Source organism: Hevea brasiliensis, chromosome 16, assembly GCF_030052815.1.
Source record: "Hevea brasiliensis isolate MT/VB/25A 57/8 chromosome 16, ASM3005281v1, whole genome shotgun sequence".
In the NCBI taxonomy this organism is placed as follows: Eukaryota; Viridiplantae; Streptophyta; class Magnoliopsida; order Malpighiales; family Euphorbiaceae; genus Hevea; species Hevea brasiliensis.
The window spans coordinates 65,124,071-65,138,631 of NC_079508.1; the positions used below are offsets into that span (position 1 = coordinate 65,124,071).

The 14,561-nt window shown below is 33.4% G+C and overlaps 2 protein-coding genes across 6 annotated transcripts; one reads left to right on the forward strand and one right to left on the reverse strand.

Annotated features, from left to right (window-relative positions):
* Nucleotides 1–4,915, forward strand: LOC110666177 (cyclin-dependent kinase C-2 C). 4 transcript variants are annotated; one of them, XM_021826588.2, is made up of 9 exons: nt 9–848; nt 1,360–1,644; nt 1,759–2,076; nt 2,316–2,543; nt 2,738–2,835; nt 3,450–3,558; nt 3,638–4,114; nt 4,238–4,370; nt 4,534–4,915. In XM_021826588.2, exons 1-9 carry the CDS (start codon nt 399–401, stop codon nt 4,539–4,541), a joined length of 2,106 nt encoding a protein of 701 aa, XP_021682280.2. In that variant the 5' UTR covers nt 9–398; the 3' UTR covers nt 4,542–4,915. The 4 variants fall into 4 exon arrangements, with proteins under 4 accessions (XP_057993933.1, XP_057993932.1, XP_021682280.2 ...); XM_021826586.2 differs by having other exon boundaries at nt 10–848; nt 3,638–4,120; XM_058137950.1 differs by having other exon boundaries at nt 1–848; nt 1,360–2,076.
* Nucleotides 4,916–6,785: 1,870 nt separating this feature from the next.
* On the reverse strand, nt 6,786–11,718 carry LOC110666176 (uncharacterized). 2 transcript variants are annotated; one of them, XM_021826584.2, is made up of 10 exons: nt 11,415–11,718; nt 9,862–10,167; nt 9,446–9,529; nt 8,832–9,260; nt 8,428–8,563; nt 8,147–8,309; nt 7,838–7,966; nt 7,549–7,743; nt 7,309–7,431; nt 6,786–7,206 (listed from the first exon to the last, which is right to left on the reverse strand). In XM_021826584.2, the coding sequence occupies exons 2-10, from the start codon at nt 10,142–10,144 to the stop codon at nt 7,093–7,095; spliced, it is 1,656 nt and encodes a 551-aa protein (XP_021682276.2). In that variant the 5' UTR covers nt 10,145–10,167; nt 11,415–11,718; the 3' UTR covers nt 6,786–7,092. The 2 variants fall into 2 exon arrangements, with proteins under 2 accessions (XP_021682276.2, XP_021682277.2); XM_021826585.2 differs by lacking the exon at nt 11,415–11,718 and adding an exon at nt 10,803–11,059.
* Between the last annotated feature and the right edge of the window lie 2,843 nt (nt 11,719–14,561).

A 14,561-nucleotide genomic window follows, 5' to 3' on the forward strand; every position in this document is an offset into this window, starting at 1 on the left:
TAACAGAACCTCCCTAACGGCTAATTTTCACCTCTCTCTCTCTCTCTCTCTCTCTGCTTTTGGCAAGCACAAGAAAACAGAGACTCAAAAAAGCTACAGGCGCACCACTCCCTCCTCAAAAAAACATGAACCAAATTGGACCCATCTCTCTCCCTTTAATCTTAGACCATCTTAGCACCAGACATCCTGCGCAAATCTCGCAGGCAACTTACGGCAAACACTCACAACCCTTTGCCCGAAAAAGGAGCAAGAAAAAACTCTTTTTTTTTTTTTTTGTTTCCCTTGTTTTCTTCATCTCTTCTGAGTCTAACGCAACGCCAAATTTGATGTAATGTGATAGTGATAAACCAAAAGTAGACCCATTCTCCCAATCTGGGTAGGATCCTAGATTCGGGTTAATGGGTTGCGTTAGCTCCAAACGGACATTGTCGGTGGCCGCTGCCTCCCCAGTTTTAGACTATTCCTATGCACCAACTTCGTTGCCTGTTAACGACCATGGCTCGGTGAGGTCTTCAAGATATCCATCTGGGTATTTAAATTTTGATCAGAAACACATAAAGGATAAGAAAGATGGAAGCAGACGCAAAAAGAGTAGTTATGACATTGATAACAGTAATCAGGAGGAGGCAAAGGAAGATCAAGATGGTAGTCAGCAAGGCAAAAAAATCAAGAGAAGGAGCTCTAGCGGAAATAGTGGACCCATTAATCTCAAAATGGGATTCTCCCAGAGGCACGTTGGAGCTGAGCAGATCGCTGCCGGGTGGCCCAACTGGCTTAGTTCTGCAGCTGCAGAAGCGATTCATGGTTGGGTCCCTCTACGAGCTGATGCTTTTGAGAAATTAGAGAAGGTAATAGGGTTCATGATTTTCTTTTGTTCTCCTTAAACATTTATTACTTTATTATTGTATTTGATTCAATGCAGCTACATTGTTGAGGATAATGGAAATTCATTATAATTACATTTGTACATTTTTTTTAGTCATTCATCCACTTATCATCTCTTTTGTTCGCATAAGATTTTGTTTGGGAAATGAAATGCAAATTACACTCTACATGTCTGGAGATCCTAGCTAGTGTTAGTGTTGGTTAAGAATAAGATTGCTTCCCAATTATAATTATTGTGGGGAAATGAGAAAAAGTTCAGGGGAAAGGATAGATATTGTTTCTGAATATTTTAGAAGTTTTGAGTTTTACAAATTTTTATCTCAGAACCCCTGGTGGAGCATTCTAATCTAATTTACAATGTAGCTGGAATGTGTTACAATGGGTTGTATTGTCCAGTCCAGTGCTCATGCTTTGGTCATTCTCGTAACTCATGTATGTCTAAGTGTTGGTTTGCAATTTCTGGTATACATCTAGATTGGACAAGGCACATATAGCAGCGTGTTCCGAGCACGTGAGGTTGAGACTGGAAAGATGTTTGCACTGAAGAAGGTGCGCTTTGACAATTTTCAGCAAGAGAGCATTAGGTTTATGGCACGCGAAATACTGATTCTCCGAAGGCTTGACCATCCAAACGTCATAAAGTTGGAGGGAATAATTACTTCTCGATTGTCAAGTAGCATATACCTTGTATTTGAATACATGGAACATGATCTTGCTGGACTATCATCTTCTCCAGACATCAAGTTCAGTGAGTCACAGGTCTGCTCATCTCCCTTATTAAACAATTTTCTATTTTTCAATACACTATGGTCAATGTTCCAAAATAACTTCAGATTCATTTCATCTTTATCATCTGATTTGATTTCTGTACAGGTGAAGTGCTACATGAAGCAACTATTAGAAGGGATCGAGCACTGCCATTTGCGAGGTATAATGCATCGGGATATTAAGGTGTCCAACATTTTGGTCAACAATGAAGGAATTCTAAAATTGGCAGATTTCGGATTGGCAAATGTTCTTAACTTGAAGAACCAGAATCAGCTAACCAGTCGTGTGGTGACTTTATGGTACCGCCCTCCTGAACTCTTGATGGGCTCAACCAGTTATGGTGTGTCAGTGGATCTCTGGAGTGTGGGCTGTGTATTTGCAGAACTTCTCATTGGAAAGCCTCTCCTCAAGGGGAGAACTGAGGTAATCATGGTATCATAATGCAGTTTCAAGGATGTCTCCATTGTGCATTTATAAAAGAAACAATAGGGCTTTCTGCATCTTTTCCTATCTAGCATCTCTTTGTCCTTTGCACATGGTAGAGAGTAGAGTTTCGGAACTAATTTTAAGTTATGGCTAAACAAATTATAGCTTTGCAATTTGCAAATTAAAGAATTCTTATATTTGGCAGTTCAATTTAATAACTATTATTGTTTAAATAGGTTGAACAATTACACAAAATCTTCAAGCTTTGTGGTTCTCCTTCTGACGAGTACTGGAAACAGTCTAAGCTTCCTAATGCTGCCATGTTTAAGCCCCATCATCATTATGAAAGTTCGCTTCGAGAGAGATTTAAAGATTTTCCAACAACTGCTGTGGACTTGATAGAAACTTTTCTTTCCATAGAACCGGAAAAGCGTGGGACTGCCTCTGCTGCCCTTTTGTCTCAGGTAAGGTTACGCCCACTGAAAGTTTGATCCACCAATGATTCTATACTTTCAAACTAATAAAGATCAAACTGCAAATATATTGCATTTTAGAGTGATGCAGTTAATCCATGATAATTTTTTCTTTTTTAAAATGGTGTAGTTTTTCCTTGTATAATGAGAATTTTTATATAATTTTTCTTTTGTTTTGCCTTCAGTACTTCAACACAATGCCATATGCTTGTGACCCGTCAAGCTTGCCAAAGTATACACCTAACAAAGAAATGGATGCTAAATATCGAGAAGAAGCACGGAGGTAAAACTATTAATTCTTTACAAGGAAATTAAAAATAAAATAAAATAAAAACGAATGTAGCTCTTGTGCCTTTCCCAGTCCTTCCTGATATATAAGGGTAAGTTGGTTTCATTGCCGAGTAAAATTCCTCAATCCATTGGTTTGAGTTCAATAATAAATATCACTGCCAGTATGATTTTCAAGTTTGCTGGGGATTCTTGTTGTTTGTTATCTGTTAACATGCATAAGACAGCATTACAATATAGGCTATGGACGTCTGTGGTGATGATTGTTATTTTTCTGGTATATCTGTTGAATATCTGCTTCTTAAATGGGCAGCTGAAATGATATGGACATCCTGCAGTCTAAGAGAAGTAGTATTGTGTAATTATATTCAAGCAGGGAATTGTAAATCTCTAGGGTAAATTATTTCCTAATTAAGAACCCTGCTGTTTAGAGATTGAGATATTTGTCCCATTTGGTCCCGTCTCTAGACAAACTTAACTAGATCTCGTACATCATAAATTCAAGACATACATGTTATGTCTTAGTCCATGATGAACTGGGTTTGGACAAGACTTTCACTCAATCCAATTATGCTTTTAAAATGTTTGTAACTGAATAACAACCTCCAGGAAAATGGCTGGCTGTAGAACAAGGGATCCAAGAGAACCAAGAAAACCAAGAAAAGCCAATAGAAAATTGCAAAATCGCAACACTAACAATAAACTTGGACCAAAAGAGGTCAGTCTTTCTCCCTTGCTCGCTTGCGCTCACTCTTCCAACCATAAAATGGAGTTTGTTAATTTCTTTATTTATGCAGGAAGTGAAAGAGAATACTCCAATTGTTCCAAAGAGCAATGAAGGTAATGCTCAAATGAACAAGAGCAGAGGAGGTGTGAGCAGAGAACTAAGTTCTTCATTTGACACAAACCCGGAGACTTCCGAAGGAACAAAAGGGGACTACGTTTTCTCAGGACCGGCACCAGTCATAGCATCAGGTGGCTTTGCATGGGCAAAAAGGCGGAAAGAGCATGCTACATCCACATTGTCTTGCGATCAATCTATCTCAATGAGTCAAATTAATGCATTAGATTCAAGTTTCAACTTTGCAAACAGTTCCTTTAACTTGGCAAAAGAAGATGATGAAAGACACGACTCTCAAGAGGCAACGGCCAAGCATGTGATGCTGAAGCAGCGACACCGTTTTGATTCATCAGATTCTTTTGATATATCCAATATATACCATTTTTGTGATTCAAAGGCAACTGATGAAGCAGATGCTCTAGCAAGTAATCCTGTAAGGGTAATTCTTAACACAAAATATCACTTTTCAACAATTATCAGAACTAATTCATTTCAAGTTTCACACTATCTTAGAAGTTCCACTATTAAGACTCACTTCGATTTCATAAATTGTTAGGCTGCTTTCAAACAAAGGGAGAAGGTTGAATTTTCTGGACCGTTATTGTCTCAGTCATATAAAATTGATGAACTCTTGCAAAGGAATGAAAGTCAGATACGCCAAGCAGCTCGCAGATCAAGGTTGGATAGAGGTACAGGGCAATTAATAGAATTTGTAACTGAATTATAAATTAAAAAAGCTACAGTTTTAAAATGAAATTTTCTATTGTTGATATTGAAAAGAACTCCTATACGTTTGTTTTACAAAATTTATTTGCAGATAAAATGAAATCCAATGTCTTGTTGTTTTTGCAGAAATGTGAGGCATGAATTCTCCAAGAAGGCAGTGCTCATGCAAATTACTAACTTGGGACGTAGTCGGCAGGTGGACTTGGCCTGTGCTTGGGTCTCATGGTGCTTTCAACTTATTGGAGAAATTAAACAGCCTCTAGCTGACATACTGGTGGTACCTGCCTTTAGGTTTGAGTTATGTGTTCATATCTATTGTATTTAGGATTAGGAACAAAAGTTTTTAAATTTGTATTGTATAATGGACAGATCACATAGGAAAACAAAAATCAAGATCAGGTATAGGAGAGAGTGACACAAATTTTCAAACCCAACAAAATCCAAGGGGGAAAAACAAAAGAACTACAACAAATGATGCTTGATATGATACTCACTGTCTAATTCTTTACTTGTAGCTGGCCTTTCTCCTCTTATGCACATTCTAGCAGTGATGGTGGCAAATAGTTAATTGTATGTCCCAACAGTGATTTTTTTTTGACCCACAACAAGATAAACTTTCACAAATCTGAAGGGTTAAAACATCAGTATGGATTAGAGGAGCAACAGAATCAGGAGCCTCCTCAATCCATACAAACTCTAAAACAACACCCCAACAATATTGAGCTAAATTGTGAGCGACAAACTCTAGGGACAGAAGACCATAAACAGCGTTGAAGAGAGGACCCATACGCAAGACCAACATCATCATGCAGCAGGGACTCCAAACTCAGCTTATCAAAAACAGGCTTACAATCAGTTTCAGCCACCACATGGAAAAAACTCAGCTCAGCAGCTAACTTTAGTCCAAAACGAATAGCCCTAGCCTCAGCAACCTCTACAGACCAGGTAGCAGCAGCACACTTCGCTGCACATGCTAGAACGGCACCCATATCATCACGAAATAAGACCCCAAAACCCACCATTCCTTCAAAACGCAGACAAGCATCAGATCACAATTCATTTTAAGCAACCAAGGCTGGTGAAGTCCAACTCTCACTTCTCGCTGGGTGAGAAACTGAACCAGCAGACGCACTAACATGTCCCACCAGTGATTTCATTTGAGTTAATTATAAAAAAATTTAATAAATGTAAATTAAAAGATACTTTGATTTTTATTATTTCAAAATCGATAGTTTTACCGATTTACATCAAAGCCTTCATCTCAGAATAAAGTAAACATTCCGGAGAGTGTAAAACTGGGTGCCTGGTTTTGCTAGGTGAGTCGGAGATAACATTCACAGCTGTAATTAAACCATTCAGTAAATCATCACGGAAGCATAATCATAAGCCGTAAGAAAACGAACCAATACACAAGACTAATGCCTCCAAGAAAATTATCTATCACCATTCATCAATAAACTCACATCAAACCCATCATGTGCATAACCGCCTGTGGTAACGGATTATGTTTATAATTTTCATGATAGTGTCAATACTAAAAATGCTATTATGAGAACCAGTATTGAAACATCAGATTTCGTTTCCCATTTTCTTTCCAAAAATTTCTCAATAATAAAGAAAATTGACTGATTCCATAAAAACCAAAAACAGAATTTAAAAACAAATATTGAAGAAGAAAAGGGAAAGAATCATAATTTATAAATATCTTCTTTAAAGAGAGAGAGAGAGAGAGAGAGAGAGAGAAATGGAAGAATAATATGTAGGGCAATCCCCTCGCTTTGGCTGCAAAGACTAAAGCAGCCAAGCGGCCATGGCAGCCCCAAGTTTGCTTATTGTGCGCCCGTCGCACCATCAAGCGCCACGATTTTCAAAAGAACCTCTCTCCGTGGAATACCACGCCACCCCTTTACTCACGAGGGAAGCGCTCGGCCTCAGGCGCCTTTGCGTTCCCTATTTTCTCTCGTCCTTTTATAGCATATTAACCCTAGCTTACTTTCCTCTTTAGCCAATTGCCAGTTTGCCGCTGCTCTTTCCCTTATTTACCCTTTTATCCCAATTTTTTATTTAAATATATAAGATATTTTAAAAATTAAAATTGAGAATATAATAGCATGAAATCTTATTCATTTAGAATTAGAATAATATCTGATATTTAGAACTTATTTAATTGGGATAAATATAGTAAGGAAGTGGAAGTTTTTAGAATTAAAAAATCTCTTGTTTATAAATCGAACTTCCCTAATTAAATACAATATAATTTATTAATTTATTATTTAATTTGATATATTTTAGTTGTATTATGAGTATTTTTATTTTTTTTATTTAAAAGTAAATTACTTTCTGCAAACACAGTTATATAATATTTTCTAGAAAGTAAATTGTCTAAAATTGTAAATAGATTGAATGGAATCGTCTGTCATTGACTCATTTGAATTTTTCACCTAGTGTCGTACACTTGCATTGGCAAAACATTTTGCCTTATATATGATTTAAACAGAAATGAATAACATTTCACATTTGAATTTGAAAATTGGGATACACAGAGTGTATGTTTCCTCTCACAAATTGCTGAAATTTCATGGATTTAAATGTGCACATACGAGGCTCATCTTGATCATCCTCTCCATGTTCGAGGCTTGTCTATATGTTCAGGTGTCCTATACCATCTTCAACACTGATATATTCTTAATTATCTTCCAGGGTCATAAGTGTTGGTATCTGTCCATGGTCCTCGAAATCAATCTTGCTCAGTCTCAGACAACATAACACTTGCTCTGGAAGTTCCTCTTGTTTTTGTGCCTGTTAGAGACTTGTTATGTTAGTCCAAGAATGAGTTTGAAAGGTTGAGATTACTTCAATATCGCAACACAAATGATGAACGTGATGAGATTGATACATTACCTGGATGGTTAAACCAAGGTCAATGATTCCATTTTTAAGACGATCTCGAAATGATTCAAGTCCCTTCCTTGATATGTAGCTGAAGCGATGAATATCTAGATCAATCTCAAAATAATTAGGGCCCTGCATCAGAGATATCGTCAATGAAGCACGGCTTATTAAGCATAACAGTAAAAAGGTGTAGTGTATGGTCAGCTTAACCATTAGCAGAACTCAAGTTGAAGGCAAAATTTTGCTCACCTTATAAAATTCATGCTGAGGTCGAGAAAGGACTGGTTTTTCGTTATAAGCGTTTACAAGTTTCTTTTCAGTAGAACTTAAATTGAGATCCTCAGGATTCACCAAACTGGTCATTATCTTTAGTCTTTCTCTGAATGGAACGCTTGATTCTTTTGCAAATCCTTTAACTTTTTCCATCTCATCTTCGACCAGTCTCTGTTGATTGGAAGATATTGTGAACAAACCAGTATATGATATCAAGCAAAATAGATGCTGCCAGGGCAAATTCAAAAAGGAATAGTTAATTTACCTTGATATTATCCTGACATTGAGAAGAAATTTCTTTCTCCCAATTTTCAGAAACCTTAAAATACAGTACAAGACTCATTCCTTCCCCGTCACTATCACCAAGGAACATTGCAGCAGGATAAGTTGGCAACTGCCACAAGGCAAACAAAAAGATAACACAATGCATGTAAGAAGCTGCTAGCAGCCACTATTGCCATTTTAAATTAACAAAATTGGACATAAAAATTCCAGGAGGAACACAACAGCAACATGAAAAAGTAACTTGCTGAGAAACAACATATCATACATTTATTGGAGTGGAGATATATACCTGGATATTTACAATTAGAAGAGGAGGGATTTTCCCTTCGGCTTTTGCATTAGGAAGCTCAAGGTGTTGTGCAATGTGATTAACCTTTCTAGTGCAGATAAACAAATCAACACCAATTGGTGTATATAGACTGTAATTTGGAGCGGGGCACTTCCTTTTATCTCTGCATTGTAGATCATTATACAATTATATTTTTACCTAAACACAGAGACGAACAACAGAATAACTACTTTTATGGATATTGCCAAAACGTCCAATCGGAAGATGATTCAATAGCATACTTGAAATAGGTATCACCACGGAGTTTGAAATTTGAGGGAGGAATCTCACACCAACATCCTGTAGTTGACTTCTCTCCCATGCAACGTGGAATAATGAATCCTGCTTTGGGACGATATAAGAATCTTTTTGAAGCACCTGCAAGTATATATGATTGACAACCTTTGTTACACAACCATATGATCATAATCAAAGATCAAGTTTCAATATTGTACTCAAGGACGGCACTGACTACTGACTGAGAAAATTAATGTCACTTTAAATATCTAACAAGGAACAACAACAATAGCATGAACAAGATCGTGTAATGAGAGATGTATTAAGCAGGAAATTGTTGAAATGTAAATTAATAAAGATAAGTTGAATTTCATTTCACTCAAAAGAAACTTATAACTTGAATACTTACAATGTTCACTGATTTCATCTCCATCACACGATTTCCTCTTAAAAGAAAGCCTGAAAACTGCTAATTTCTTTTTTGGAGCTGATGCATTTAGAACCTTGTCATTGAAACTTACAGAAGGAACCAAAAGAGGTAACCCAGATTTTAATGTAATCTCTTGAGAGTCACGTCTATCCTCTATTGAACCTTTGAAGCTTCCATAATTATCCAACAATTTCTTCCTTCTGTTTTCCTCAGCCTTCCCCAAGACTGCGAAACCCTTTGATTCCATGCTTTCATCTCTGCTTATCCTATGTCCATCTATTTTCATATAACTCTTGTGGCATTCTTGATATTTACCCCGGCCATCCACAAAACATGAAGAACTTTCATACTGGAGCACCTGTCCACTTGAAATATTCCCAACTGCAGAGCTCACTGATGAAAAGCAGTCTGCGGATAAATAATTACCCCAGTGAAAGAGAGCACAGAGATGAAAAAATACCTCATTATAATTCTTTTTTCTTTTACAAAAAAAAAAAAAAGATGCAAACTACACAATCTACAAGTTTAACTGCCACTGATGGTGCAGCGTCATATCTTATGAATATAGTCAAGTAGAATTTGATGCGCTCTACCTCCAAGCACACTGCTGAATTCATCATCAGATTCAGATTCCAGAATACTGACTGAATCAAACCAAGCTTCCTCTTGGCAAACTCCTGCAAACACACTTTTAAAATCAGCCTAGTAAAGACTATACCCAATGGTTTGAATCAGTTGTTCCATTGGGTAAAACAATCAACTTCAATTTCCCATTTGTGCTTTGGAAAAAAAAAAAAGGTGAGGTAGCTAGGGAGCACAAGCATAGTGTGTGCCATTGCCCAAATTTTACATGTAATTGAAGGTTATAGGAAGTCCATATTTGGTTGATAAGCCCATGAAAAATTCTCAGTTGGCTACCCTTAAAACATGAAGCAACCCATAAATTCCATGGGGCCAAAATAATGTCTTTATGCATATGCTTTGACTATAGATAAAATGAAAGACATACCATCAAAATCAACTTGACTGAGGTGCCACTGCATCTGCTTGAGATGGTATGTTGAATTGGAGGCCCCAGATCTTCGGAAACTAGCAGTTTTACCATTCTCAAAATCCACATGGACAAATTGACTCACAGCAAAGTCCGTCACACATCCTGTATCGCCACTTACTATCTTATTTTCATCATGAGAACTGGATATCTTCACATGGCGTTTGCCAAATCGACGAAGGTGTTTCTTGCGTGCTACTGTTTTAACTCTTTTTGGTGGAGTGGACACACAGCCACCCATTATGATTAATTGATTACGTAAACCTGTCAACATGAGAACATCATCTTTATAAAAGGTACCATCCATAGAAAAATTTGCAAGATGCAAAGTGAATTGTGATAACACAACTAATACTGCCAGTCCTTAAAATACTCTCAGTGATTGTTTAGCTAAAATGATATATGTGACAAGCAGAAGTAAGAAGCAAACATATAGCCAGTTGTATCTATTGGCAAGAGTCCCTCAAAAATTCAACTAAATGGTTACAGAAATGCTTTGGTGCCATTTAGCTTGGCTTCTCCAGCCGTATTTGCCTCCTAAGGGAAAAGAATAAATTTCACTTCTCAGGTAAGAAGTGAAACAGAGGAATCCTATTAATGGAAGACTACTTGTAATGATCATGACAGAACGATAGAAGATTAATTATCTGAAAATGGGTCAAATCACAATTTATGCAACCATCAAATTTCGAACCAAGGTTATAGAAAATCGAGCAGAACTCAACTTTACTATGCAATAGCGGTACTAATTATTTCAGAAATTGAACCCACCAACAGCAGTTGGCAAGCAATTTCATATCGTCGTCAACAGCTTTACAATGATCTATGAAATCTAAAGAACTTGAAAACACAAGAACAGAAGGTAAAAATAAAATAAAATCTTCGGAAAAATAGCATACCCTTTTCCAAAAAAGTTCAAAACCAATAAAGGAGAGAGAGAGAGAGAGAGAGTTAGAGAGAGAGTGAGAGAGAGAGCCTCTGCTCAGTGCCAAAAGAAATACCCGTTCCAGTGTTAAATTAGAAACAGCGGTGAGAAAGATGAAGAGTATCAATGGCAAAAGTGCGGTAAAGGGTCCATATCCAATAAGGCAAACAAGACAGAAACAAGAAGAATGGATCACAAATGGAAAAACTTGTCATATCAATAGAAAGCATGGAAACGTTGACATGGTATAATGTGAAAAAAGGAGATGCATATGGACGAAAACGAAAGAAAGAAACAGTAGACAATAATGTGAATAACAAGAACACATATGAAACTGAACAGACATAACTTTACAGAAAAACAAGATAGAAAAGTGAAAAGAATTTAAAATTCAATGGATAAAAAAATGTGATCCAAAAAGAAAGTATCAAACACAAAATTCTGGAAAAGGGTAAAATTTAAAAAAGCCATTGTTGTAATTGAAGACAATGAAATAATAATAATAATCTTGCATAATTGAACGTTATAACAAAAACCCAGATTAAGAAAACGACATACATAGGATGAAAATTAAAGAGCAACCGACCTGAACAAGATGAAGGGATCTCCCTCTATATGCAAATAAACAGACACCCAAAAGAAACAGACGGGGAGAGAGATCAGAAGAAGGGTTCGTGTTGAGAGAATGGGTGAATGAGTGGGTCCAACGATGTCGGATCCGGGTACATAGCAAAAGAAAAGCAACAGTCTCTGTTTCTTTTTCCTGGTTTACGTATAAATTTTGAGCTTTTATAAGTCGTTTACTCGTTTTCTTAACAATATGCATTAAAAGAAATCATTTTTTCTTTTTTTCTTTTTTTTTAATTTAAAGAGCACAAGCATCTGCTTCTCCTTCGATTTTGACCCCTCGAGTTTAGGTTTCTTATTGTCCAAAATTTATTTGGCGCCTAAGACACAGAAAAGAGTGATTCTCTGTTTCTGTCTTAACGGATTTTGGGTTTGGATTCCTCTTTTGTCCTTATCAGATACGCGAGGCATTATTTTTTCTTTCAAAAAATAAAAATTTACCAAACATTCCATTAAAAAAATTGCATACATATGTTATGATATGGAATCATCATAATTTCAATTATAATATTAATTAATGATTACTTGGATATATATATATATATATATATATATATATATATATATATATATATATATATAAGTGCAGTTAAAAAGTTCCTCCTTTTTGCATATATAATAAAAAAAATAGGATTATAAGATTAATTTTTTGACAAAAAAATATTTTGAGATTATGCGTCCATTAAGAGAAAATTACTTAGTTGTTATTAAAATAAATTATAATTTAATTTTTAAGATTTAATAAAATTTATATATTAATTCATTTATTTTTAAAATCCTTTTTTTTATATATAATTAATGATAAATTTGATAAAAAAATTAAATGAAGGGAGTAATTTATAAATTATTTAAATGTTAAGGGCTAAATAGATAGATTTTAAAAATAGAAGACTATTTTATAGATTTCACTAACCTTTATAAATTAAATTATAATTTATCATAATTTTTAGAGTGCAATGTATATTCTTATCACAAATTTAATTTCAATACCTTATATAAAAAAATATATGTTAAACCATATGATAGTAAATTGTTAATTTTTAAAAATTAAAAGAATATTAAAAATTAAAACATTATTTTCGATATAAATATAATTAAATTAATAAATTCATGGTCATATGGCTGCCTAATTATACTGTAATAATTATATATTTTATGAAATCAACAATAATTTCTCTATTTGGGCATAGTTAATTTATTAATTTAAATATTATGAATAAAAAGAAACTCATTTCACATAGGCTAGCCTAAAGTTACTCTTATGAATGCTCGTAGTCTACCTATCCTATGACGTTTATAGTCTTATTTAACATTGAATTTTAAAATTAAAATTATTTTTCTGAATAAAAGTATCATTTTAAATATTATTAAAAAATAATTAAAAAAATTATTTTATTATTTTAATATTTTTATAATTTAAATTAATTAAATTTAATTTTTAATTTTTTTTAATACTCTCTAATTAATATATTTAAAAAAAATAATTTTTTAAATAATAATTTTAATAATAATATTAAATATATTTTATATCATGATCCGCTTTTATATTATTGAATTTAATTTGTTAATTAATATTGTTGACCTCGAATTTTACAAAGTCAACGAAGTTGTTCCTTGGATCTGCAGATTTGAATTTTGTGATCCTATTTTCACAAAAATCGATGATTGTAATTTATTGTTTAATGTTGATTTATTCTTATAAATAGAATTAGTTTATTGTCAAATTACAAAGTCAAAATACTCTTCTTCTTTTTTTTTTTCTCTCTTTAATTACTGATTAATTAAATTCCATTAATATTTTGTTTTGTAATGATTCAACGATGTTTATCGTGATGGATACTGAGGGTAGACGCCAATGAGTTCACATCAAATTAGCTGAAAAGCAAAACCATAATATAAAATTGAATATTGTAGAGCCTATTCACATCACAGCAAAATTATTTATTTGATATTACAATTTTTTTATATTAATGGGATTTAGTTTAATAATAATTATAATTATTTTAAAATTATAAAATTTTAATTTTAAGTTTTACAATATTATTTTACTTTTGCAAATGGATCTATGGTGTTTTGCATTTTAGAAAAATGACGATTAGAAGGGTTAATTATTATATATATATACATATATATTGAAAATATTAAAAAATAATATTTTTTTATAAAGAATTAAATTTTTTTTATAATATAAAAAATAAATTTTACATAATTAAAAAATATATATACATATATATACATTAAACGTATATAATAATTTTTCCATTGAAAGATGATGAGCTCCAAAGAAAAGAAAAGAAAAAGAAACAACAAAGAGGCATGCATGGCCACACACGAAGACAATACTCGCGTCCTCATCGATCCATATATGATTATTTACAGCTGAATCCAGCTGCTTTTGCTCTTTGCGTACGTTCCCTTTCTTCTTTGTTCTTTCACTTCACTTTTTTTTTTCTTTTTCTTGTTTTTTCCTCTCCATCTCCCCTTTTTGCACATTATAGTAAAACATGAAATTTCAGGAACCACACGACAGATAGAAACATCAACTTGAAATCACCATCATTATGCAATTTTGTTAATTATTGTGTGAGAGTTATCATAACGACGATGAAATATAAAGAAATAAAATATTAAAAATAATAGACTTTTTTTTTGTTTGAGATTTTAAAAATTAATTATAAAATGAAAGAATATAAATTTTCTTAGGCTACGTTTGTTTTGTGGAAAATATATTTTTGAAAAATATTTTTATATTTTTTGATATTTGGAGACATTCAGAAAAATTAATTAATAAAAAATATTTTTCTAATTAAAGAAAAATTAAATCATTTTTAAATAAAATGACTTTCATATTTTTAAAAGAGAGAGTCATTTTTCGTTTTTTATATTTTAAGAAATTTATTAAAATGTAAATACACTAATATTTACATAAAATAAATAAATATAATTAATTTAATATTATAACCAAACAATAAAAAATATTTTCATTAAAGATATTTTATATATATATATTATTTTTGTGAAACGAACGGAGCCTATAACATATAGTACTCGTGTATGGTCTAATCTCTCAAGGTTATATAATCTAAAATTTTAATTTTTTTTATTT

Bases quoted from the DNA above. Each gene is read 5' to 3' on its own strand.
- LOC110666176 (XM_021826584.2), bottom strand. From the start codon at position 10,144: ATGGGTGGCTGTGTGTCCACTCCACCAAAAAGAGTTAAAACAGTAGCA. The intron at 9,261-9,445 runs GTAGAGCGCATC...ATTTATCCGCAG, and splicing joins ATTCAGCAGTGTGCTTGGAG to ACTGCTTTTCATCAGTGAGC. The intron at 7,967-8,146 runs GTATATATCTCC...GCCTTGTGGCAG, and splicing joins TTCTAATTGTAAATATCCAG to TTGCCAACTTATCCTGCTGC.
- LOC110666177 (XM_058137949.1), top strand. From the start codon at position 399: ATGGGTTGCGTTAGCTCCAAACGGACATTGTCGGTGGCCGCTGCCTCC. The intron at 2,077-2,315 runs GTAATCATGGTA...TTGTTTAAATAG, and splicing joins TCCTCAAGGGGAGAACTGAG to GTTGAACAATTACACAAAAT. The intron at 3,559-3,637 runs GTCAGTCTTTCT...TTATTTATGCAG, and splicing joins ATAAACTTGGACCAAAAGAG to GAAGTGAAAGAGAATACTCC.